The sequence below is a fragment of the Filicampus tigris genome, chromosome 3, assembly GCF_054856515.1.
Source record: "Filicampus tigris isolate MCC_2025a chromosome 3, RoL_Ftig_1.0, whole genome shotgun sequence".
NCBI classification, from domain to species: domain Eukaryota; kingdom Metazoa; phylum Chordata; class Actinopteri; order Syngnathiformes; family Syngnathidae; genus Filicampus; species Filicampus tigris.
In genome coordinates, this window is record NC_141219.1 from 25283916 (window position 1) to 25309605 (window position 25690).

At 41.0% G+C, this 25690-nt stretch overlaps 1 protein-coding gene across 1 annotated transcript in view; it reads right to left on the reverse strand.

The window, feature by feature from the left end:
- Positions 1-24155, reverse strand: part of smad3a (SMAD family member 3a) — a 38647-nt gene extending 14492 nt beyond the window's left edge. Inside the window, exon 1 of the mRNA XM_086025959.1 lies at positions 23514-24155. Coding sequence (XP_085882085.1) covers positions 23514-23716 — 203 coding nt within the window. The 5' untranslated portion in view covers positions 23717-24155. The remainder of the gene's footprint in view (positions 1-23513) is intronic.
- Positions 24156-25690: the final 1535 nt, after the last annotated feature.

Below are 25690 nucleotides of genomic sequence, written 5' to 3' on the forward strand. Positions count from 1 at the left end.
CACACTGCCGAAGCCTGCCTCGTGCGCCCCTCCCTCCCTGCTCTGCCGAGTGCAGACTGCTCGTCGACGCCCTAGTTAGCCGCACGGAAGAGCTACGAACGAAGTACGAACGACTAACAAAAAAAGGGTGTGCGCGCACGGCGCACAGCTCCTGCCGCCGAAGCTGCGTCACTATAGCACAGAAGCTCGCCTTGGTCTTCTCGGTCAGCCCATCCGCTCACTTGGTACCGGCCGGCAAGCGCGTGCTCTGGGCGTGCGCCCGGCCCTTCCCACGGATCTCACCGCAGTGGCAGCAGGCACCCTTCGCGGGTGGTCGGTGATCCTGCCCAGGCCGGCCCGGCTGGCTCATTTGGCCGACGCCCACCCATAGAACTGACGCGATGCAGTTTATGACCCAAAAGTCAGAATCGGCAAGTACGTCTAATGGCAACATTGAGCCAAGTTCAACACACAAATGTACATATCCAGCTAATGTTTAGCTTATAGCATATGCAGCAGCAGCATATACATAAATACTGTACATACAGATACATGATATGTTTACATAGACTATTTAGATTAGATTAGACTTTCCTTGCTTGCCCTTAAAATGCAGCGATGTGTTTGTCATACATATATATATATATATAGTTTTCTTTCTCAAGCAAGACAAGGTTAGCCAATCAATTGGTGTTCAGTAGCATGCTTTCAGTAACAGCTGCATTATTGTCTTGAATTTCTCAAAAATGAAGCTCGGCACGGTGGGCGACTGGTTAGCACGTCCGCCTCACAGTTCAGAGGTCGTGGGTTCGATCCCGGCTCCGGCCTCCCTGTGTGGAGTTTGCATGTTCTCCCCGTGCCTGCGTGGGTTTCCTCCGGGTACTCCGGTTTCCTCCCACATTCCAAAAACATGCATGGTAAGTTGATTGGACTCTCTAGGTGTGATTGTGGATGCGGATGTTTGTTTGTCTCTGTGTGCCCTGCGATTGGCTGGCAACCAATTCAAGGTGTCCCCCGCCTACTGCCCGAAGACAGCTGGGATAGGCTCCAGCACGCCCCGCGATCCTTGTGAGGACAAGCGGTATCGATAAATATTACTAAATAACAATGCAAAAAAATTTATTAAAATAAATACTGGTTAAAAACAGCCCTTTGAGTAATCCATAGTAAAGTTCTCAAATAGTAAAAAGTTCATGAAATTGAATAGCAGAGAGGTTCATGTGATTTGTCCAAAAATAACTACTTTTATTTATTTTTTTGTTAAGAATCGGAACCGGAATCTTCCAAAATCAAACGATGCCAAACCCTACCTGCTACTGTTCTGTATAGCCAATAACTGAAAGTATTTTAATGTATTTTCTTTTATTTTTTTATTATTACTATTATTATTATTATCTGTGACTTGTTGGCTTGCCTTAATAGATAAACATGTGGGTCAAGATACTCAGACAACTTACAGATTTTGTTGTCAATTTATGTTACTGTAAGTGGTGGGTGTTATGAAAAAGAATTCTTTTTCACTACCTCAAACAACTTGAAAATGATGCGCCATTGGTGTTGCACAGTATGCTTATTTCTTTGCACTAGTTCAGACAATTTACAGATGAATAATTGGTTTTTTTTGGTGAGTGTTTTGTTCTTTGCACTACTTCTTCCTTAGTTTTGCACTACCCCAGGCCTCAGACAACTTAAAATGTGTCATTGACTGTACAGAGGGTTGTCGAAGTTAAATACTGAAGTTGCACTATTTTTTTGCACTACCTCTTAAAAAAACTATTGTATTAATTAAGTTTTTGGCGATAAAAAACATTTCATAATAAAAAATAAAAAAAAGCCTGTGCTTTAATTTGTTCCGTGTGGTATCGTAATGGTATCGAGTATCGATGCTGAACTGGGTATCGGTGTCAAAGTTGAAATTCTAATATCGAGACAAGCCTACGTCACACGCAGGCGCCGCTCGAGCAGACACGCCGCCAAACAAAGAAGAAATTTCAAACAAAAACAACAGACACACACACGTATAGCGTGGTGATCCGCAAAATATAACAATATGGGGACAATATGTCATTTCGTCTGTGGGACCGCAAGGTATACAACACTGTTTTATTTTTTTCCTAAGTCAACTGCGTGTCAGGAGTGCATTTAGTCATTCACATTACAAAAAGAAATGATGTCACGTGGTGCAGTGTTTACAGGATGGCCCAGCGTGTAGGTCTCGTTCCTGACATGGCAATTTCAAGGTTTTTGTGCTTGAACTGACCAGTCCAAACAAATATCATGTATTTACCAGTTCCAAATCATAACTTTTTCACCACCGACTGTTTTCCAATCCTTGACCCGCCATTTCTTTTCGCGCCAAACAATTGTGACATTTGTGTCCTTTTGATGACATATAGGTCAGATGACCGCGACTTCAGCGTCCCCAGTTGCATCGGATAAATATCTCATTTACACCCACATATAAAAGAGGCCTGATCAAATTTGACAAAATCGTAATTATACTGTTGGCATTGACATGAAAAAAAAAATCAGACACACCACATTGCATAAAAAAAAAAAAAAAATCAAGATTGACGCGCAGTATGATTATAGCCTCTGGGATAAAAGATCAAATAGCGACAAAGGCTCTACAGCGTAAGAGGATCAACCATGTTAGTAAAGTATTGCAATAAACGCATTAGAACATATTAATGTAAGCTTTTGACATGAAAAAAAAGTTGCTCGTAAAAGTTTTGAAATGATGCAAGTAGCTAAAATGTCTCTTGATAAATTGTCCAAAGCTTCTGTTGACAAGAGGGAAACATGGAAAATACATTAGCAAAAAGGAAAAGTGAACGGAAGAAAAACATTTACTTAAAACCATTAATCTGTTTGACAATAACAATTCAACTTGTGGTTATGAAAATAACAGTCTGAAAGTGTAGTACAAATGGGACTCAAGAAGGGATGTTGTTCGGGTTCTGCTGTTGGGTGTTCCCTGAGTCTTTCTGGATGTGAAAAATAAAACCAGCTCACTTGAGTGTAGATGTGTGAAATGATGTGATCTCTTTGGTATGCGTCTTATGTCCCTGCTGCTGCGTGGGTGTTTGCTGGGACGAGACACAAAGCGTGGGCTCACACAAAGCGCAGTGGCATTAGTGGCTGCCGTGTCATCTTAGATTGCGTGTTTTCTTTGAGAGGCCCCTTTCACCTCATTATTACACTTTCATTTGCTTGAAAACTCTCTCTCGGCACTCTCTACACTATTGTCCTTGTATCACAATTACTGCACTTCTGCTCACTTTACATTGCTCACTGACTCTCTCTACTTATGTGTTTATTAGAGGTGGACCGGTATTATTTTTTCAGGGCCGATGCTGATTATTGGTAGTCAAGGAGGGCGATAATCAATATTTGAAGCCGATATTCATTTGCAGTAAAAAGGAAAATATTTCTGTACACATTTTTAATAATACAAACTCCAACACTTTGTTGAAGTGCCTTTAAACATGTTTATTAAACCGCTTTTCATATTTGCAACATGTTAAAGGTTTTTTTTGCTTTTTATCTTGGGAAAGGGACATCTTTGTTTTCAAATTCAAAAAAAAAGGTCAGCAGCATGTCTTGGAAAATTAAATGAAAACTTCAACAAATAAATAGCTCCTTAAACTTTTCTACAGTGCAGTTTTCAAAAATGTCATTATACTGAAATGTTAATGTTTCGCTTAGCTTTGTTTAAAACAAAAAGTGCATGAAGTTCCCAGTCACAGCTTAGAAGGTTAAGTGGAAAAAAAAATTATATATATATATATATATATATATATATATATATATATATATATATATATATATATATATATATATATATATATATATATATATATATATATATTTATAACCTCGGAGAATTATTATTCTCTGGTTTTTAATATGATCTGTTATCAGCTGGCAGATTTTTAAAAAAGGCTGATGTCGACGATATTCGTCAAAATGCCAAATATGTCCGCCGATAATCGGCCCGGCCAATAATCGATCTATCCCTAGTGTTTATGTCATAAATGTATATTTGGTTTAGTGGCCTGTTTGCTGTAGTACTAGAGGGGCCCCAACTACTGGGGACAAATTGTGTGCGTTTTTTTTTTTTTACATACTTAGTCAATAAAGATGAATCTTAACATCACAGACATGCTAACTTTATGTATGATAGGAGACACAATAACATACCAATAGTTCATAAAGCAACACCAACATGGTAATGCTAGTAACTACTTTTCAAACAAAGTAACAAAATATTTTATGCCTGTACAGTTCATAAGGGACTTTAAGGGTCCATCTCTAACCTTAACAAAACCAAGCCAAATACCTTGGTTGGAACAGTTTTAAAAAGGGTATAGATTGCTGCGCTTTATTGCAAGATTACATTAATATGTATTTTGTGTCAACGCAGGAATGCACCGTATCAAGACCAGGGCGTGAGTAAGTAATAGTTGTGAAAGTAAGACTTGTAAAAACATTGCTGCAGAGTAGGAGTGGGGAATATTCCAGCCCATCTTACAGGTCATGACGGTTGCTTTTTGCTATATGGCTGCTTGAGCCAAACACCGCCAACATGAACTCCAGAAGGACAGACAGGTCCAGACACACACTATGTACCCTTCATTCCAATGACTCACCTCCATGAGGACATTTACAATACTGATGAGAAACGGCAGTAAAAAAGGGCACCAGTTTCCCGCTTCAGCTTGCTGCTGAGAGGAAGAAGTGGCGGAACTTTTGAATCAATCGCAACTCGCAGGGATGCTTAGTAGCGAGAAAACGTAGAAGTCCTTGTGTTTGTGTTGAAGGTGAACGGAAGGTGTAAGCTTCCAAGAGCCCACAAGTAAAACACAAACAGGTTTAAACGATTGGTAGAGATTTTCATCACAGGAGCCAACAAGGCTCCAATTCGTGACCTGAAGCTGAAATTGACAGTCTGTCAATTCGCTCAATCGGCGTGCCTTTTGTGTGATCTGAACTTTCAAACACAAACAGTGTACATGACGGTAGCTGAACACAAACAACAAAAGAGGAATTTGTGTTATTAGGCTATCTTTTACAGATCCTCTCTGCAAATTGGGTAATCATCTGTAAAATGTGCAAAGGATAGTTAGTTTGTCAGTGAACGTTTGTGTGTGCAACCCAGTGTGAGGTCTCAAAGCCACGGCTCAGACAGAGCAGATTGAACCGGACAGACTTTACATGGAGAGCAAAACAAACACGGCGAGGAAAGCCTACTTACTCCGAGAGACACAACCATGTGTACAGGTTTACAACTCTTTCTCTTACACACAGGAACAGCCACCCGGCAAATCTTTTCACGTGGACCTTGTTCGGACTTCAGGCATTTCTAACTCCGAACCTATGCGCACTAAAAGTGACAGAAGTTTCTGCTTGTTGTTTCAAAGCGATGGATGTTGCAGCATTTCGATTCACGTCGAGACGTTAACACGTGCTCTTGAATTTGGGGGGGTGATTGTAGATCCCTGCGGTAATTGAGTGTGTATATAAATGTGAAGGGGCGCGTAATGAACCAAGTCCACTAGGCTAAAGAAAGGGTGGTGTTGCTGGACAAAGGGGCGAGCAGGGTGTCTCAAAAGCTCAGGACAGCTCAGAGTGTCTGGGCCCCGTGACCCCCCGCCCCTGTTCCCCCCTTCTCATCCGTCTGTCTCACTCCCCACTGGCCTACCTCCAGCCTTGCACTGAGAGAAGGTTGTTTTGAGGACGGAAAGGGATGGGATGGGGTTGGGGAGTGTCGGGGGAATTGGGCTTCTCCAGTCTTCGTCAAGTCCTGAAGGCTACTACTATCGGAGTTACTGACTAGTAACATTTAGTAGAGGGCCAATGCCCTTTCCTGACAACACAACAAAAATCACAATTTTTGGTCTGACGCCCGATGCACCGCATTTCTTCAAAGTCCCAGCATATGTGTTTAACAAAATGATAAACACAAACAAATTTTATTCAAGCTCACCGAAGGGTTTTTGGCTCGTTTGCCTGATTTCTGCGCAGCTGGCTGCGTGCGTTCGGTTCCCACTCAGTGCAAATGTGACTAGAGTGTGCGATATAAGACACACCTGTTTATTGTTGATGCAAAACAAAAACGTCCACCGCAGGATGTAACAGTATGTCGTTCATATTAGGGCTGAACGATTATGGAAAATAATAGAATTTAGATTTTTTTTTTCTAAAAAATTGCGGTTGTGATATGAGTTGCGATTATTTTTTCCAAGGTCCTTTTCCAATGTATTTTTCAACAATTAATATGGATTACAACAAACAATATTAGATCTCTTATGCATTATAGAATACTGAGGTGAAGGCAAATGAAGCATGAATTCATATGAAAAACAGCTTACCTCCTACAATTAGAGGTATAAACGTACTCAATATTTTGATCTGCCACACAGACACACATAACATAAGTACATACAGGCAGTCCTCAAATTACGACGTCCGTGACCAAGGACGTTTCGACTTTACGACGCCCGTGCCTCCTCTTCCATTTTGTCCCCAGCACCATAGTGACTATGTTCACATGCAGTCAATATTCGGGTTAAAGTCAAAATTCAGATTTCTGAAACATTCTGAATATCCCGTTTACATGATTGAGCAGACAGAGTTGCTCCGGCATTTGAATAACCCACTGTGTACGGCGACATGTGGCGCCATGACTCAAATGGACGTCATTTCCGCTTGTTACTTTCAAGTGTCAATAAAACGCTTAATATTCATGTCACTCACCACATGAATGAAGCAGCCGGTTTCGTCCTCGCTCCAAAAGTGTGCTTTTGTGCTGCGTCTCTGAGCTTGTTTAGCTCTGCTTGTGTATTCGCGATAGGTTTCGCGCCAAACAACGCACTTCCACATACAAGTACCTCCTGTACTACAAAGACCAGCATTCCTTGCGGTTGAGCATGCGCAGAGTGTTTCGATCGTGTCTCTTTGCACGCCGGCAGTATCTTTGCCTTTTTCGCCCTTCAATCTTCCTTTTTCATCCACTTCTCAGCAGTAATGCTAAGTACAGCATCTTATGCTTTTTATTTTAATGTATTTCCGTTGTTTTATACAAAGTATTTTGACATTACATTAGACTTTAACGGTGAAATCCGACATACGCGAGAATTCGTGTTATATCGCCAGTGTAGGAATGGAACTCGTTCGGAAAATGAGGACTTCCTGTACTATACCGATACTATACCGTAAAGGCACAAACTCAAGTGCAAATTACAACAATAATGTATACAAATCAGAAGTTTTGCCACTTCCTACATATCACTTTGTTTCATGAAACATGATATCTAAACGTGGACTGCACTTCTTAAATCGCTCACTCACCTTAACATACAGTATAGACGGCAATAAATAAATCATCACACAAGCCACCCTGCAGGAAAAATAATATAATGTCGTCTTATGACGTCAGACCGAGCGCCAGCGGGCACTCGGCGGCGTCTCATCGTTAAACATCTTTTCGTCTGTCTTTTGGTTCGAAACACACGGCCGAATTCATCCTCTTAACACTTTGCACAGATGCGTTTTTATCTGTCGTGACTCAAATAGCCGCCCACCATCATCTCTGTGTATGTGCTCAAACTTTGCAAACACGTAAATCGAAGTTAACTCTTACAACGGCGGCACACATCCGACAGCCAATCAGACACTTCCTCACACACGCCCTTTGACATACGATGGCAGCCAAAACATCACAACATAGACAACACACGTACACGTTTTTTTTTCCCACACGCGGGAAGTTTGAACCATGCGAGGTGAAAAGGACCAAGCATGTTAGAAAGCTGCATTCGTTTAGCGTTCAGTGAATCCCCCTCTCATTTAAAACGCAACTTTTGCCATTACAAAATCATGTTTTCTCAAATCACGATTATAATGCAAATGCAAATCGTTCAGCCCTGGTTCTTTTATTTTTTATTTTATTTTTTTTTTTTAGCAGATGGACAATGTGTACATACATTAATGAATATTGAATGACAAGAAGAGCTACTTGCAGCAAGATTTAGCAGAAAGATCATTTCCATAATTCTCGTTTTGATTTCTCTTGAAATATCATTAAGTTGAGTTTACCTTCAAGCAGAGACATTTCCATAGGCAATTGCCACTCAAAGCAACTAATAAAGTGAGACTTGTTTTGTGTCTGTAAGTGTCAGGTGCTCATGACTTCAATTTTCTCATGTGGCGGAAAATACTTCATCGTCGTGAGGAATTGTAGTCATTCACTCGACTCTGTCCGGGCTGGCCTGGTGGTGTACAGTATGTCTACTGGTTTCATATGTCATATTTGGCCGTGCTTCATTGGTCCCAGCGCTCTCCAACCCAATGATATCACCTGTGGGACACAGTCAAGCCGGCTTTCGCTTTCCTCTCCCACTCAATTATTGGTTCCTTTCCCTCAGCATCCCCTTCTTTTGTAAGGAAAAGACACATCTAATAGCTTTTCCAGAAAGGGTGGGAAGTGGGTGGGAGGTGTGTGCGGAATAAGTTCCTTGCACATCACTTGCACCACTGGAGGAATGTACTTGAAAGCCAAGATGTGTAAACTTTACAAGTTTTTTCCTCCCCTGAAATTCAAGAAAACGATACTCCTGGCATCTCCGAGCAAATCAAATCAAATCCAAAAACAACGTATCGACAACAATTACTGTAGATTCTCAAGTTAGTACGTAATAGCCTTAGATGATTGAGTATCCTGCCTTTATTTTACGATAATACAGTATGTTGTGGGTAAAAATAAGACACCCAGTGGACTTGCCTTTGTTATGGCACCTCCATTTGTTTTTCATTCGCAAAAACAAGGTCCATCAATTAGGCCATAAGTGAGTTGGCTGCTAAACCCTTAATGCTAGTTGATGACCAGAGCAGCCTGTGACTTTCGAAATAAAAATGAATGATGATTCAAACGTCCCAGCTGGGATCAATAAATTAGCTCGAATGCCAAGCAGTATAGTAGGGCAAATGGTAGACACGTTAGCCAGCTCTGCAGGCCAAGGGAAACAACATTTAATTCATTTTCTTAAACAGCAAGTAACTTACAATGGAACATATCATGCAACATCTGTATAAACTATCCGGTTACTTGAGTGACGTTTCCATTCTAAAATCCAAGAAACTGAGACAATTGGCGTTCACTATACGGCGAATGGGAATGTATGATTATATTTTAGGAGTGGGATTAAGAAACAATCATGAATAATTCAATTTCATTATGCTCAGTAACTTGAGATGTAAATGTAAAAACGGCAATGGTATTCTTCAATGTTTCTGGTAGTAGTACAATGATTTCAGAAATTAGGAGCATGATGAAAAAATGGTAGAGGCTCGAAATAACTCTTCTTGAACAAATTTTGAGGAGCATTTTTTGCAGGTTAATCCCATGCACCTGAAACATGAGTTTTATCAAACAATAAAAATACAACAATATAACAGTGAGGTTGATTGTATGGTTGCAGCTGTCGACTATCTCATTACAAGTTTCATACAAAAATCAGAAATGTACCTTTAATAATGGTATTATTAGGGCCCAACCAAATTAATGTACTGATATTAGCTGTTTTTAAATGGTCAAAAACCACCACAAAAAGATATATACAAAATTGGCCAATTATGATCTTTATTTATTTTTGTACACATTAAAGCGAAATATAATTATGTTCAATCTCCCTAAATAGGTGAAAAATCAGCCAATTTTTGCAGATTTTGCTCTCTGTTGAAAAGTTAAACAAATACTAATGGAAAAAGTACTGTAAAAGAGTCAAATGCTCTGCCTGTACTGTATTTATTGTTGCAAGTGTTAAGGGAGCAAAAGAGAAGTTATTTTATTCGTTCCATTTTATTTTAATTGATCGGCCGATTAATCGGTTGATGGAATTTTATTCTACCAAATATCAGAAACAGCATCGGTCAGGTTGTATGTTATAATTACCAATTAATGGCATGAGTGGACACTGATCATGTTAATGATTTCTCTTCTCTCAAACTGTGTGCGCGCAGACCTCGCCCCCGGGAGTATAAAGAAGCCTTAAGTCACAATAGAAATAAGTGAAGTTCCCATGAGTAAGGTGAAAACTCTCTTCTGGTTCAAGCTTCCTTCCGATCCACGCACCTTTTTGCGATTAATTGAATGAAACTTCCAAATCGGCCGTTATCTGTTTTTTTTTTTCATTTTCCTTTTGTGAACAAAATTGGAAATTGGAAAATTAGGGGTTTTTTTTTCGTTTTTGTAAGGATTATTGTGAAAACATGTAATTATTTAGTTTTTGTAGTTTCTTTTTGGTTTGAAATATGACTGAATAATAATAATATATCTGGGCAAGGTTTGTCGTTAATATGTGTATATATGTCATATAATAAAACTGAACACATTTTTTTCCTAATTTTCATTTTGATGTCCTAATTACAACAACATAATTACTCCAGGGCTACACCATCGCAGTTCATTAAAACGATACAATTTCCAGTTTAATAAAAAGACATTCAATTTATACTTAAAAAAATCGAGTTGCATGACTCGTTCAAAAAATTAATTTCCGACCTCTGACTAGCAGGCACCCTGTGATCAGCTAGCTAGCACGGTTCTCGAGGGCACTCTTTTTTTGCACCACAGACCGCTTGTGCCTACCGACATATTTTGACGGACTGCCATAGCCGCGTCGCAGCGACATGTAGTTTAACGTCTCGCCGGTGGCCCTCTTGAACGCATTGGGCCACCGTTCTCATAGCAAATGTAAAGTTAGCGGGAACAAGCCTAGAAAAGCGCAGCAAGGGTCAACTTCAAAAGTGAAAGAAACAATGCTATACACGTATAGCAATGCCTTACATGGCTTTTGTTTTGAAGATGGCCCTCGGAAGCAATCGCTGTGGCGGCTAACTTGACTTCGAATTGAGGCTGCATAGCCTGACCGCAGTCAAACTGACTGACCGAGCTCCAATGTGCTGAGTATATTCCAATATTCCATTCCCAGCGCTCATGCGCACCGCTTCTGTGCATCCCTGAGTATACTGAAAGATGCAGTGGTACCTTGACTCAAAACACGTACACGTTTTTCAAGCCATAAGCTCTTTTACCGCTGTATTTCGGACAGCCATGCAAAGTGACTTCAAATTTACTCTCATCCATACTGTGAACATGACTCATTCTCAAAGAATGTCAGATTCTGGCTGTTGTCTCTAACGGTGGCAAACTTACTGACCCCCGTTAACTAGTCCTTATCTTTGGACTGATCTGAATGTGACTGAAGCAGCAATCATACTCTCTTCTTAAACCATGGTTCTTTATGTCAGGTTGTTTTCCTGCACCCAGCCAGTTGTAAACCAGCACCCAGTGAGCACAAAGGCAGGTTTGTTGTCTGGCGAGCATGTCTGTGTGTATTCGGCTTGTGTACGTGGAAGCACATGCACGCGCACACCCCCGCAGATAGACGGCCAGGGCAAAGTCAAGGCCAAGCTGTCTCCTTAACCCCTCCAGTGCAAACCACAAAGCAAACAGCAGCCCACCCCCTCCCGGAGTCTCTGGCAGCCTCAAAGAGTTTTGTCCTAAGCTAACACACTCAGACTGACAGGCAAATTAGGAAGACAGATATCAAACAATCATGTGCAGGAATTCTAATGAACTTATTACCAGCATTGGCGTTGACCATGCAACCGCCTACTGACATTGATTTCTACCCTCTGACTCATTCACACAATACCGTCTCGAATGACTCAGGTGTGCAGCTTGACAACCTGAAAAGAATGAGATTGAATGAGTGCGCAATGGTAGACTTTTGACTCAAACGATTCAAAGTGTGTTTCAAAAGGTTAACGAAAGCACGCCAAGCCACTATGATGTATAATGAGGCCGTGAAGTGGTTATTTTTTTATTTTTCCACCAAATATATTCTCTCGTCTTCATGTCTAGGTGTTTATAAGTACAGGCAAATAACTATTTCAATTCACTTAACATTTAATAAGATCATTCTTGAATGTGTGCAGGTATAACGTCTAAACGTGCGACTTACCCCCTTGGCTCGGACCTTATATCAGACGCTACAACCGAATGCAAGCACAGAAAAGGAAACTACTAAGTAGGGATTTTAACGATAATGGCGATATTGCAATATTAAAATTGCCACGATATCTTATCATCTTACACATGACCAGGGGTGCACATAATTTTTTTCATGAGGTCGGTCGAGGATTTTGAGTCACGGATCGGATTGTTTTTTTTTTTTTATATGAGCAAAAAAACCAAATGAATAAATAAATAGAACTTTGTCTTCATTTATTTTATAATTTATATAATTTATAATTTATTTATTCTGCCCATAAAAAAAAAATCAACTCCTAATGTCTAATATGGTCATTTAGGCTTTAAGAACACAATTTAACGCAAAGTGGTACAGTGTATACATTTCAAGGTATCCTGCCAGACATTTTGAACTGAATGTTTTCTTACAATTATTAGGCAAACGTGTTGTTATAAATTAATGAAGACAAAGTTTTCTTTTTATTTTTTTTTCATAATGAAAAAGACTTGAAGTGCAATTAAAGGCACCTTTCTTAAAACATACCAAGTAATCGATGTCCACAATATAGAAAGAAGTTTGAAAAAAAAGTCAGTAAGCCAAGGAGCATCTGTGATAATGATAACAGCTGATTACTGATTACCGATTAATCTGCCGATTAACTAAAAAGCATATAATGCATGAAATAACATGCATGCCTTTGCAACCTTGAACGAACGCTGACGAAAAAACATTTGGGCCGTGCGCAAACACGCGCCTGCCTTTGCCGCTCATTGAGATACCACCATAACCATTGCTTGCTTGCATAATCGAGTTTGTTTTTAATATCTAGTCCACCTTACAAACAAATGTCATTATGTATATTTAAGAATACAAGGTTAAGAAATTTATGTGTAATAAAAAATGAGACCCGTGTTACAATATACAACTAGTGTTGCCCGGGATACCGGTACCAGTACCGTGCCCCGATTTATCGGCAGCAAAAATGGCTCAATACCATTTTTTTAACACCAGTATTTAAAAAAAACAACAACAACAAAAATGCAGCTCATCAACTTTGTCTACCTGCATGTGATTAACGACTTAAGTGGCATGCCTCCTTGCGTGTGTCAGGAAGCTTCAAGCAGAGGAGCGAAGAATGACGCCAGAAGTGCGATATGGAATTTTTTTTGCATACATGGCCAACGGCCATGGCAAGCCAACCGACATGGCGAAGCCGCTCTGTTATAAAACGACTGTGGCTCGAAGTTGGAACACTTCCAGCATGGCAACGCAACTCGCTGACCCGCATTCAGCCCTATACCAACAGTTTAAAGAACAACAGGTTGTGATACATTTCTAACACTTCCCTCAAGAATAAGTCGAGTGTGAATTCTTTTGTTCGTTTTTTTTTTTATTTGACGAGGCATTCGACAAGCCGGGAGCGGAATCGAGAAGAGTAGAAATACACACACATGCACCCCCACGCATGCATACACACACGCACACACACTCAAAGCAACATTATGTTGAGTCATCAATTAAATGATTCAAATGATCAGGATCGTTATCCAGCTTCTGTAGACCTTGCTGATTATATGATAATTTGAATCAGGTGTGTTGCAGCAGCGACAGATGGATAACAGGCATAATACTGGCCCTCGAGGGCCAGAATTGCCCCCCCCCCCCCCCCCCGGACTTAAAGAACTGAAGCAGTCAGCTACCAATGGTCATATAAGAGCTTGGTGCAATCATGCCTCAATTTACTTATGATCCGATTAGTCGACAATTCGCGACTACTGTTGGTGATTAGTCGACTAGCAAAATAATAGTTTGTGGCAGCCTTACTTGATACGCTTGTACCAAACATCATTGCGTATTGCGTTGGTGGAAGGCTGCAGTACCACACTACCGCACAGAAACAAGCATGGTGTGCGATTTAAAAAAATAAAATGAAAACTTGAATCGAATCCAAAATCGTTTACTCAGAATCGAAAATCGAATCAAATCGGGGCTTAAGTGAACGCGTGTGCGTTGCAGACAGTCATGACATGAGAGAGCGGCTGTACTTTAACATGGCGTTGCGAATCAATTCCTTTGTTTTTTTTAACATCGATGCATATTTTAACGCATTTCCCATGCTCACATGGGAGTAGCCTCAGGAGGGACCCACCAAATGCGTTTGAAGTGTCTATGATCAATGTGCCCTGAAATTCAATTCTCTGAGTTTAACGTACACCCCTTACGTATACCAGATGCAGCGGGCCCTTGGCCGCAAGTCCACCCCTAATGTTCTGTTCAAATCTTTATGCTAAACTTTTGACTTACGGATGTGGCAATGACAAATTACTCAACCAACAAGTGACCTACAGCCCAATTGGAAAGCATAACAGACAGGCTACCACAAATCATTCCTTGCAATATCACATTGTACCATCCGCATCGGTAATTGTGTAAATAAACATCTATGACTTTTATTTACACAATATGGTAGATTCACCATTGAGAAACCTGTGACATGTCTATAAATTGCACTCTGGTGTGAAAACAAACCACTACTATCACTTGTGAAAAATCTCTTTCTATTTTGCAAGCTTACCACACCAACCATTTTCAGTCGTCTATTTTTCATCCTTTCATTTATTTGTTACGCTTCCAGCCAATAACACACTCGCCTTTGATCTCTGATAGTAGCCCCCGTTTCCCTCCACCCTCCCCCAGTACCAGACACAACACGGGGGCTTGTCAACAACACTCTTTCTACGACACATGAACTTCACACTGAACTTCTAAAACTGCTTAATGAGACAGACTTTTACAACCATTAAATATTGTCTGGACTAAAGCTGGGCGATATGACGATATACATCGTGAAGACGATAGTAAAGTGTCTATCGTGTCACTTTTGCACTATCGTGTCCATCGTAATTTTTCACCTGCATTGTCACCTGCAGTAAAATGTAAGTAGTAAGAATGACAGCAGAAGCTCGAATTGATGGACAAATGTTTACATTTGTCATTCTTATGCACACAGTTGCCACCAGGTGACAGACTGAACAAAACAGAGAGACGTGAATCATACTACATGGCAATCATACATTCCACACGTACAGTGCAATACTAAATCTAACAGGTCATGAAAATGAATAAATAACAGGGTACTGTATGTGCATCCAAATAACAAATTGTACCATGGTAAAGAATTAACTAACAACAACAAACCCGTAACCCATTTGTCACTTCCCGTTCTTGCTCCGAGCGCTGATTGGCAAGCTAACAGCCAATCAGAGCGACCAAATGTCACGACTCACGGCGCACTCAACATGCTAAACCACCAGACGATTCCCGATGGGGTCCGACGCTACGACGGTGGTCACTACACCAATCAGGCGGCGCAATCAGACGCCACGACGCTTCACGACCTCCGACATCGGATTGGTCTATCTGGGCTCCAAACTACAAGGCTCGAAATAAACTGTTTTGCACGGGGTGTAAAATTGCACTTTGTGCTAAATCAAAACAAAAAAAGAATAGCATAACTGAGAATCACAGATTTTTATTTCCGACAATTGAACGGGGGAGGCGGGCGTGTGGGTTGTCTACTCTGCAAGTCAAGGTGAGATCTCAGCTACTTGGCAATTTAGGCCGCAGCAGCTCGCTATCAATTAGCTGCAGCTGGCTACTGCCGCTTGTAAACACGTTGCAACTTCGTGACTGCATCAGTAATCACAGTCACCCTTACGGTGAATAATCTACACTTCGTGCAAGTCTCAATCCCCAAAAAGTTGGCTCCTACCGAGTCCTTTTCCCCATGTAGCCATTTTTACAACGCTCGGTCCTCTTCGGAGGCAATCGGCGCAAATCTGGACCTTTTTTCCTCCCTTCGCTTTTGTGACATCATTCGAGAGGCTCCAAACAAGGTATGAGAACTTCTGTGCCCACGAAAAGACAAATATGAACACAATAAATCTATCAAATAACTATGCAGATATAATACTTTACTTTTTGAGAATGGGTAAGAGCAAATCAGGGGACCATATAATACAGTACATGAGTACAGAGAAAAAAAACGGCTTTTGAAGGGAAATTTTGGCGGGGGATGTATAATATTGGAGCTCGTGTTATTCACAAGAAATTACGGTAGTTTGGTTTGGAGAACAAACTCGTCTCTCTTTCGTAATTGATGACAATGATGTATGTGTCTGGGTGAAAAGAATTCAATTGCACACCTTATTGGACTTTTTTTCTCAAGAAGAAATTCAAATATTCCTAATGTACAGAGACAAAACCATGACGTCCTTCCATTATTTTTGATCCTTCTGTTTCCAGCTAACGCAAGGTTTCTGATCCTCAGTTCAACTTCTGATTTTAATTGGGAGTGTATTTTTTGGCATGAATAAAAAAAATAGAAGTTGTTATATTACTTCTTAGCAAAACAAAAAAGTACCTGTGCTGTGTCCCTGAGCAAAATGTTTGGCTACTTTCCACATGTATGTGGCATAACTGTTGTATCTCTTGAGAACATCCATTTTTTGAAAGCTCAGATGTCCCGGTTTTCCTTCAGTCTTTGCATGTACATAATACATTTCTTTTAGGAGCTTAAAAGCCTGGATTGAGTCTCATAGATCCTCACCCAAATGTGACCTAATTTGTGTCTGTCAGGCAAACACAACAATGTGTGAACAAATACAAAGACTGTTACAAATACTTTAGACACGCATATGAACAGGGATGTTTTGGGAAGCGAATCATCACTCCAGTGGAAGCGAAAAAGTCAAACACACCGTGTGACCCCCAACTGACTCGTATGTCGCTCATACCTCCCCAAATATTTTGGTCAAAATCCAAATGCGAGGTGTTCAACATTCATCGTGTGAAACTGTTGGACACACATTTGAGCTAAACTATTGATATTTGTTTCAGCTGAAACATTTTTGCACAGACACAAACGTGTAACCTCACAGTTGACTCATTTCAAGTTGCAGAGCGTTTGCGACCAGTCGGACACGATCTCAAGTTGACTGCTCTTGGCAAACGGGAATGATGAAAAGCAGCGCGGGGAAAGAGGAAGGAGGTAAATCATTACCACAATTCCACAAGTGCTCCTTGGTGGACAGGGGTGTCACCATCAAGCTTTTAGCGTTTAATGAGCTTCAAAAAAATCGAAAACTCCATGTCAAACCACGGTGACCTCAAGAGCAAGAAAAGATGCGGCACTTTGGAGATGATCAACCAAACTAGGTAAACATTAAAACAGTGTTACTTCCAGTTGAAGAATGGGAAGAATGAAGAGGTTCACTGTGTACAATTTAGCAACAGAGACTGTATTTTTCCAACTATAAGTCACACTTTTTCTTCACTGTTTTGTTGGTCCTCCGACTCATACTCAGGTGTGCCTTGTATATATTAAATTAAAGCTCATACTGGCTGTTCCCTAATTGTGTTAACGGCAGCGATCAAGTTCCAGTGATATTCAAAACTTCCACTTCTAAGAAGTGGCCAGCACCATGAGATGTTTAAGGCAACAATACATATCATTTTTGTCAAAATATGGCTGATAGGTGATACAGGTGATGCTATCTAAATATATGATGTGTGTAATTCTTTTTGTTTTGTTTTTAGTTTTACAGTAAACTCCAACTGGCGTGTCACGGGACAGCTTGAAGCGCACTCATGGAGGGCGGAATCAGATAGCCACCGCACGCTTACTGAAAGCGGCAAGTGTGCACTCGGGGCTTTCGCAACGCAGGAAGTTGCAAACCTGCACCGCACCGTTCGGCACATTCGTCTTTTTCTTTAGTTAGAGAATGTTTTTATGATCGTGAGGAGCCAAAGTGAAATCACAATTCAACTTCGAGATTTGCGAAATGTCCAATTTATACAGTCAAACGTTAAGGACCCTTAGGTCTTATATTCAGAATTGAAACAAAACTTTCATGGGGAAAAATGCCTCAAAAGGCAGGAAACCTGGAGTTCAAACAGCCATGGTGCACAACCTCTTGCAAGTCTTCACGGGTTGAATCTCCATTATTTTCTTTGGGAAAATGAAAATAGTTGAAACAAATCAGACGTTGACAAGCATCTTGGAACAAATGGTATTTGGAATTCCATGTCTACTGAAAATTGAAAAGCAGCCAAATGCTTGTATTCACTCCACCAGCAGGTGCAGCTACACCGGCCTGACTCGCTCACTGGAGCAGCAGCTAAGCAAGCTCATCATGGAGTTCAAGTGTCAGGGAGAGAAAGGAGCTGACCTCAACACGGACAGGCCTCAACAGGCAGGCAGCTGCTCACGGCATGCCAGCACATAGGAGAATTAATAGAACCAGCAACTCTCAATGGGACACTCCTAGGTCACACCGACAGCAGCCAATTCTGATCCTGGGTCAACTTAATGCGCTCTCCGCCTCTTCCCCTCCGCATTAGCGGTGGGAAATACGAAACCTGGAACACGCCAAACATTGTATGCATTTCCGAGTGGGCTAAAGTGTGAATGCTGCTGTCCTGGGCCGTACCGCGCGAGCTGTGATATGCGCACTTGCGGCAATCAAGAATCTGGGAGTGCCCTGTGTACTTTTCAGTTTCAGATAGCACACGGTATGTGGTTACGTCTAAATTACAGCCTCTACGTGTTACTTTTCACAACTTAGTGCACATTCTGGAATTCACTGTTGCTGACGTTAAACAGTATGTGACGGGTAGTCGCCAAGAGACAAGAGGCCTCGTATAGTATTTTGGTTCACTGAATCATACCTGAATTGTCCAGTAAACTTAAGCAAAATAGTGAAGCCCAAGTTGCTCCTCATGTTCATTTTGCCAATGTGCAATTTGTCAGCCAGAGTATTTTGCTTCCATGTCAACATCCACCATCATTGTTGATGATAAAATGGTAAAAGCGCTTTGAGTATGAAAAGGTAGAATGTATGCTTATCAATAACATAGTAAAACACAATGCCATTGGCGCCAGGCTATAGCGCCCTGTGTGCAGGATTAGTGGTGTAGATGATGGATGGATCACACACTTCAGTCGAGAGGACAGAGAAATAATCGATTCTTCGATGCATCGCAAAGCAGATGTAGAATATCCTGAATTGAGAAATAATGAATTCATAAATAACGTAATATTTGCAGAAAAAGAAAGTCCAAGTGCATACTTACATAAATAAAGTACATGCATGCACCACAAACAGAGTAGCTCAAAAATGTCTCAAAGCAAAGGCATTTTTACAATGCATTAAAAACAGGATGTTATTATTAGCGGGGGGAAAAGTACCAAGTCACATACTGTATTGGCCAAAATAACAAGCCACTTGAGTGAGTGACCCTCACTTATACTAACTTCGGACGAACGGAAAATATTCTGGAAAATACCGTGACATCATAGCAAAGGTGTGCACATCTCTTCCACACACACAATGAAGGCATATTTAAGTCCTTCAATTGCATCATTCACAAAATCGCATCAATGACAAAGAATGGGGGCTCACATTCATGCTCAGCAAATATGTGAGGATCACAAACTAGCATCATATGAAAAAGTACTTCACACTAAAGATTAGGGGTGTAACGGAACACGTGGGTGTATAAATACGTTTCGGTATGGCATGTTCGGTTCGGTCCACTTGCGTTCAGTTTGGTCCAATTATTAGCGCAACCTTATGCACGGGAGCTATTGACTGTTGCATGCGGGAGAGGAAAATGGCGGCTCAACAGTTAAAGCCAAAAAAGAGCCAGAGCTCGAAGGTCCCCCCCGTACACTGCGGTCTCCTGTTTGGAAACATTCTGGCTGTCCTGTTAAAATCGCCGATGGGGAAAGGTACGTGGTTAGAGTCCCAAAGTTGTGTGCCGGCATTACTACATGAGATTGGCGGCTCTGTTGCAGATACTGTAGCACGTCTAACATGCACGGCATCATCCGACTGTGAATGTTTCTTAGACGAGGAAGCAAGCAGTCTTTTTGGCCCAAAACGCCAAACTTAAATAGCGAGATTCATCATATTGTCGCGTCTTCCAGGAAAAATAGTCAGACGTACTTTAATTATCACGTTTTTATTCATCCAAGTACAACTGCTCGCGCTCTTCTTTCTCCGCTGCCCCACTCGCTTGCCGTACGGTGCATTCATGAACCTCAGGAACATCACAACTCAGCAACACACAAATCCGACCACAACACAGATCAGAAAGACTTTTTAAAGTTACTGTATTATTTTCGTAATAAAAATAGTTTTAATATAGTTAGCAATAATTGTAACTGTTATTGTATGTATTTTTTCATCACAAAAAGTGTATATATACTGTCATGACAACTTGGCTTTAACTTGAATACTTATGTGTGTCATAGGCTGTTGCTGCTGAGTGTTTAAAGATTTCAGTTTCTTAATTTACTAAATTAAGAGATCCTTGTTAGTGTATTTTTTATTCTGCTGTAATTTCTTAGAATATCAGCCGAATGGTTCGCTTTTATTTATTTTCTCGAAAATAAAAGTACAGTTTACTTGTAATCTTTTCAAAATACACATATTAAAAAAAAATATCTACAGTTTTTTTGTACCAAAAATACACCGAACCGAAGTTTCCAAAAAAACGAACCGAACCGAAACGTGATTTAACGTTACACCCCTACTAAAGATTGTTATGTTGCCAGGTGAGTGAGGGTTTGGAGTTTCAGAGTTGACACTTTTCAAAAGCTTCAAAGGTTTGAGGATGAATGATGAGAAATCATAAAACATTAACCTCGGTTTACAGCCCTGGATGCTTTATGATTATTGTCCGTAGTTTCCACTTTGCTAAAGTGCTCCATTTATTTGCTCTTTCAGTCTTCTCTCAAATAAAATGCGTCTCCTTACCGTGGCCCTATGCCGAGACGTTAATAAAAGAAAAGCAGAGATGTAACGAGCAAAACATGGACTGGGCACAGTTACGTGGGATCCACTAAATTGTTGTCGTACATAACGCAATTGCCTAAACGCAGTCAGATGACAATGAGTTGTCTTTTAATTTCTTCCAGTGTCCATAGTAATAGTTTCTGTTGTGCCGCGTTGCTGTGTTTTCTGTCTGCTGCAGTGAGTAACTAGAATATGTCTACGTTTACAAAATGGAGTGAAAACAAAGTATGAAAAAGCGCTCACTCTCCGGCCTTTTCGTTGCCTGTTTGTCTCTCATTGTGAGCGATGCGCGACACACTACTCGCTTACTGTACGTCATAGCAGGAGCACTCCTATTTTGTATCCATTTTCTCTATCGCTTATTCTGTTGAGCGTTGCGGGGAGGTGGAGCCTATCCCAGCTGACGTAAATTGAAAGGCAGACTACTCACCACTCAATCACAGGGCACACACACTGTAGGGACAGACAACCATTGGCACTCGCAATCGCATTGTCACTGAGTGGGAACTGAGCCCACACAGCAAGAAATAACATTAGGAGTTACACCATTGGCACCTTGGCACTACTATCTCGCAGTGGAAAGTCGAGCCAAGTTAAGCCATAGCAAGCCGACAAGGAACGGACAAATGGGACTTTCATTTATAACCGTAGCTGTTTGTTGGAGAAATGAGAGTTTGCTCACTGTGCATTGCTGATGTGTCAATAAGCAAGACATTCATCATTATTACTGTATGCAGCGTTCCCCCTCTATATCACCGTTCATCATTCATAGCCCCAATATAACGTAGAATTCTTCCAGGTCACATCATTTTTATGGGTTTTTATAGTGTAGTTAACAAGCAAGTCCATATTTAAAGTTAAAGTTTAAGTAGAGAACTTTCGTTCGACTACATTATATGGTTTGGTTGGACATTTTGGTGTTTAAATTTACGGTATTGAATTTTCTTTCATTTTACGTCAGTTTTGCAGTAAACTTCAACTGGGAGTAGGCATGGGGCAAATTACCGGTTTGAAGGTTTACTGTGGTTTTAAAAAGTCAAGGTTTTGATAACTGCTAATACTGGCAGTCACCGATAATGAGCTTTCTTTTTTTGAGGGAATGTCTAAGCAGGGCACAACATGATTGGCTGCTGCAAAGTTGAGTAAACAGCACCTCTTTGAAGTTAATTGTTAAAAATAGCTCAGCAGTGATCGGACACTGCGACTTGAATTAAAACAGAAGAATATTTGTTTATTTATGTGCCTTGTGAGGATAAGAGGTTTGGATAATGGATGGATGGATGTATTTATTTGTATTTATTTATTTATTTACTCATTCATTCAAACTTAACATGATACATGTTTGTTCAAGACTAGATATTCTATATTTTACTTTAAAATAACATAGATGGCGCTCAATGGAACAAATGCTATTTTTATTTAGCCAAGTATTTAAACAAAAAAAGTCATTTTAATTTTAATACTGTGATACTCCGCCGGTAGTTTTGCTCACGGTTATCTTAATCTAATATCGGCCCATGCCTAACTGGGAGTGAAAAATAAACGGCTTGAAGCAAGCATGCTTGGTTTCTTATTTAAAGACTTGTGCAAGCAAGAGTAAGAGCAGACACAAGTGTATTTCATTATGTTTAAATATGTTTGAAGTTCATAAGAGGGGTAAAGCTATTTAAAAAAATGTTTCTATAAGGTCTCGCTATACCACACACTTTCAGCTTTTGCTGGTGGGTGTGAATCTTATACTTTGCATCTATCCGTCATGATAAAGAGGGGTTCGCTGGAATCAGGCCTAATTTTTGTGCCATTTGTTTGGCGGTGTTTACTGTGCCAGCAGGTTCTTCCAATCGAAAATATGTGCCTTGGCTAGATAAAGTTTGGGAAACTCCGCCTTATCGTTTTCACAAAGCAACTATTGTTGACTTCAATAAATAAATAAATGAATAAAAAAAAGAAAACGCTTTAATATTACTGGAAACAGTGACCTGTTTTACGAGTGTAAAGACAGACGATCGGCGCGTCTCTAACCACAGTTTCACACCTGTCCTCTCACCGCCCCTGCACTCACTTTCCAGTCGACTCTAAAGCACCGTTTAAATGTAGTTGATTGCATCTCCACGCTGTTGAATGCCCTCACGCAGCTCAGGGAGGAGAAGAGGTCAGCACTGGGCTGAGTTACAGCACTGGCACATAGCGCCACAAAAACCAAGCAGATTAAGGACAAGTTATATAACTCGGACTCCTGGACACTTCGAGCCTGTGCGTTGCATGTATCAATGCACAGCTACAGAAAAGTCCTCAGTGCCTCTGCTAAACAACTCCTGATATAAGGCTTGAAAAGTAGGTTTGCTGGCGTGGCGTGGAATGTTCTGTATGGGCAACACTCTGCGAGCTGTCCAGCAGCACTTACGTTGGCGTGTATCTAAACCACCTTATTCGCGTGTTATTAATATCCGTCGTTCTGTGCGATATGTCATATTGGCGCGAGAAAGGAAGCGGAAATGAGTGTGATATTATGCCGTGTCGCAGAAAATGCCAACAAGTGAAAATAATAAGGTGTGGAACTAATTTGGTGGCAAAAGGTCGTAATTAACCTGCCCTTGATAACCAGCGGCGGTGCCAAATGAACTCCTCTTCTTACCTTGGTATGGTGATGCATTTTGTGTTGATATTCTGCGTGGTGATGGCTTTCTCCAGTTCGTCCAGCTGTCCCGTCTTCTTCAGCTTTTTCACCAGACTTTTCACTGCCTTTTCACACCACTTCTCCTCCTGGCCGTTCTGCTCTCCCTTCTTCCAGCCCAAAAGTCGCTTGACGATGGGGGGAGTGAAAGGCAGGATTGACATCTTGTAGCTTGCTCTTGACTTCTTCTTCCAATGGCCACAAGTTCGGCTGCCGTGGGAATCAAAACCGAAGCGAGCCTCTCTTTCAAAGCGACCCGGACGACACGGTCGAAATTGTTATTTCCTCAATATCTGAATATTATTCAACTCAAACGGTGGCATCCCGGGATTTAACGTTGCAGTGAACTCTATCCGCCTGACTGGAGCTCACGAAATGTGTGATGGCAGTCTGTTGCGCTGTGGAATTAGTACCCCTCCGCCAAGAAACCTAGTACCGTCTATACGTTTTCACACAACTGTTGTTTTAAGACGTAGACCAATTAATGTTGCCACAAGAGTAAGATTCCCCAATAAATGAACTCAGATCGAGACTTGTTCGTCGAAATTTTGTGCACTAACCGGTCATATGTTTTTTTTTCTAAGTCAGAGTCATCCGCGGAGCTGGTTCCGCCGTGCGAAGTCTGCATGAAATGCAAATGCAGGAGCTGCAGCTGAGAGTGTCTATTGAAACTTCAGACTGCACAGCACACCCTTCAAAAGGCCGTCTAAGCAGCTGGACAATTGCGCAACCCATTCCCATTTTCTAATGGTGCACTTGCACTCTGCTAAAAACGCATGCTTCTGTGCCATATTAAGATGTAGCCCTTCAACTGGTGTTATGCAACACTGGACAAAACACAAATGTAATGGCCAGTTAGCATATGATTCCATATAAAATAGGGGAAAGACACATCCTTTAACTTATTGACATGGCACGCCAAACAACTTAGTCTGTTACACCGACTGTTTTCCACCAACCCTTGGCATTTTTTATTGTTAATCGTTGACTCGTATCAACAAAAAAGTTCTACTGCAGGAAAAGATCTTCCACTGGGTAGTTTGTGACCAGCTTCTGTAAAATGAAAGATGATAAAATGGAATTTTGAACACGTACACATAGACAAGCTCTGCCACCCACTTGTCTCAGCTTGTATGAACAGAAGACCCACTCAACAAGATGGAAGTTGGATGTGCAGTATGGCTCATATGTGAACGCTTTCACAAGTGCGCACACGCTTGCATTGTCGACTGCCCAGGCACCAGATGCACTACTCAAACCGCAGCACAGTGAACCGCGCACAGTGAAAGTGATTGTGGGTTTAGGGTCTTAAACTGCCTTTGTTGTGGAGCTTCAAAAAGGAAGACTTTTATTGCGTTCAAGAACAGACTGTAAGAAGGTTGAATGCACACATGGGGCGGTGACATTGCCAAATTTGCAGCACAATTGTTTGTCGGGGAAAAGCATTGAATACAACATTAAAAAAGAGCAACTAACGGTAAATGCAAATTACAGCTGTATATGAAGCCGATATGATCCAGAAAGGTATAATTTATTTGAAAAGTGCACAAGCGACATTGTGTGATGGTGTGAAATGTGACTGGCAACCCGAATGCGCAACCGCTTCCTCTTTCTCCGGTGTACTCTGCACTGCAGTCAAAAGGGTATTGTGCATCAGAGAAGAGCAAGCCTTTAATCAAAGACCACACTGACAGTTCACAGTCATACAAAAATAGTTGCATCGACCTGTGGGTAACATTTTGGCATGTGTGTACAGCCACAATGACCTCCCCCCGAGCCCCCCGCCCCTGTGAACACAGTGTGTCATTTGTGCTAAAAATACAGCTGGATCTCAGCTCAGCCGGACAAACTCTTTGCTTTTATCTATTTTGGTTACTCAGCACCAGGTACAGTATGTATAATTTTAGGTCCGCTAACGGCTGTTTGTTCTCATTTAGCCATTTACAGTACACTCAAGTTAAAAATATGGACTTCTTAACTACTTGAGGATATGTTTAAGTATATATTTCTAAATCATTGAATGTGGGAATGTTTTGCCTGATTACCACTTGCACCTATCCTTGTGTTGGTCCAGCATCCCTTTTGCAGCTTTACAACATATCATGATGGGATGGCAGCTTGCAGGAGCGTGCTGCCAT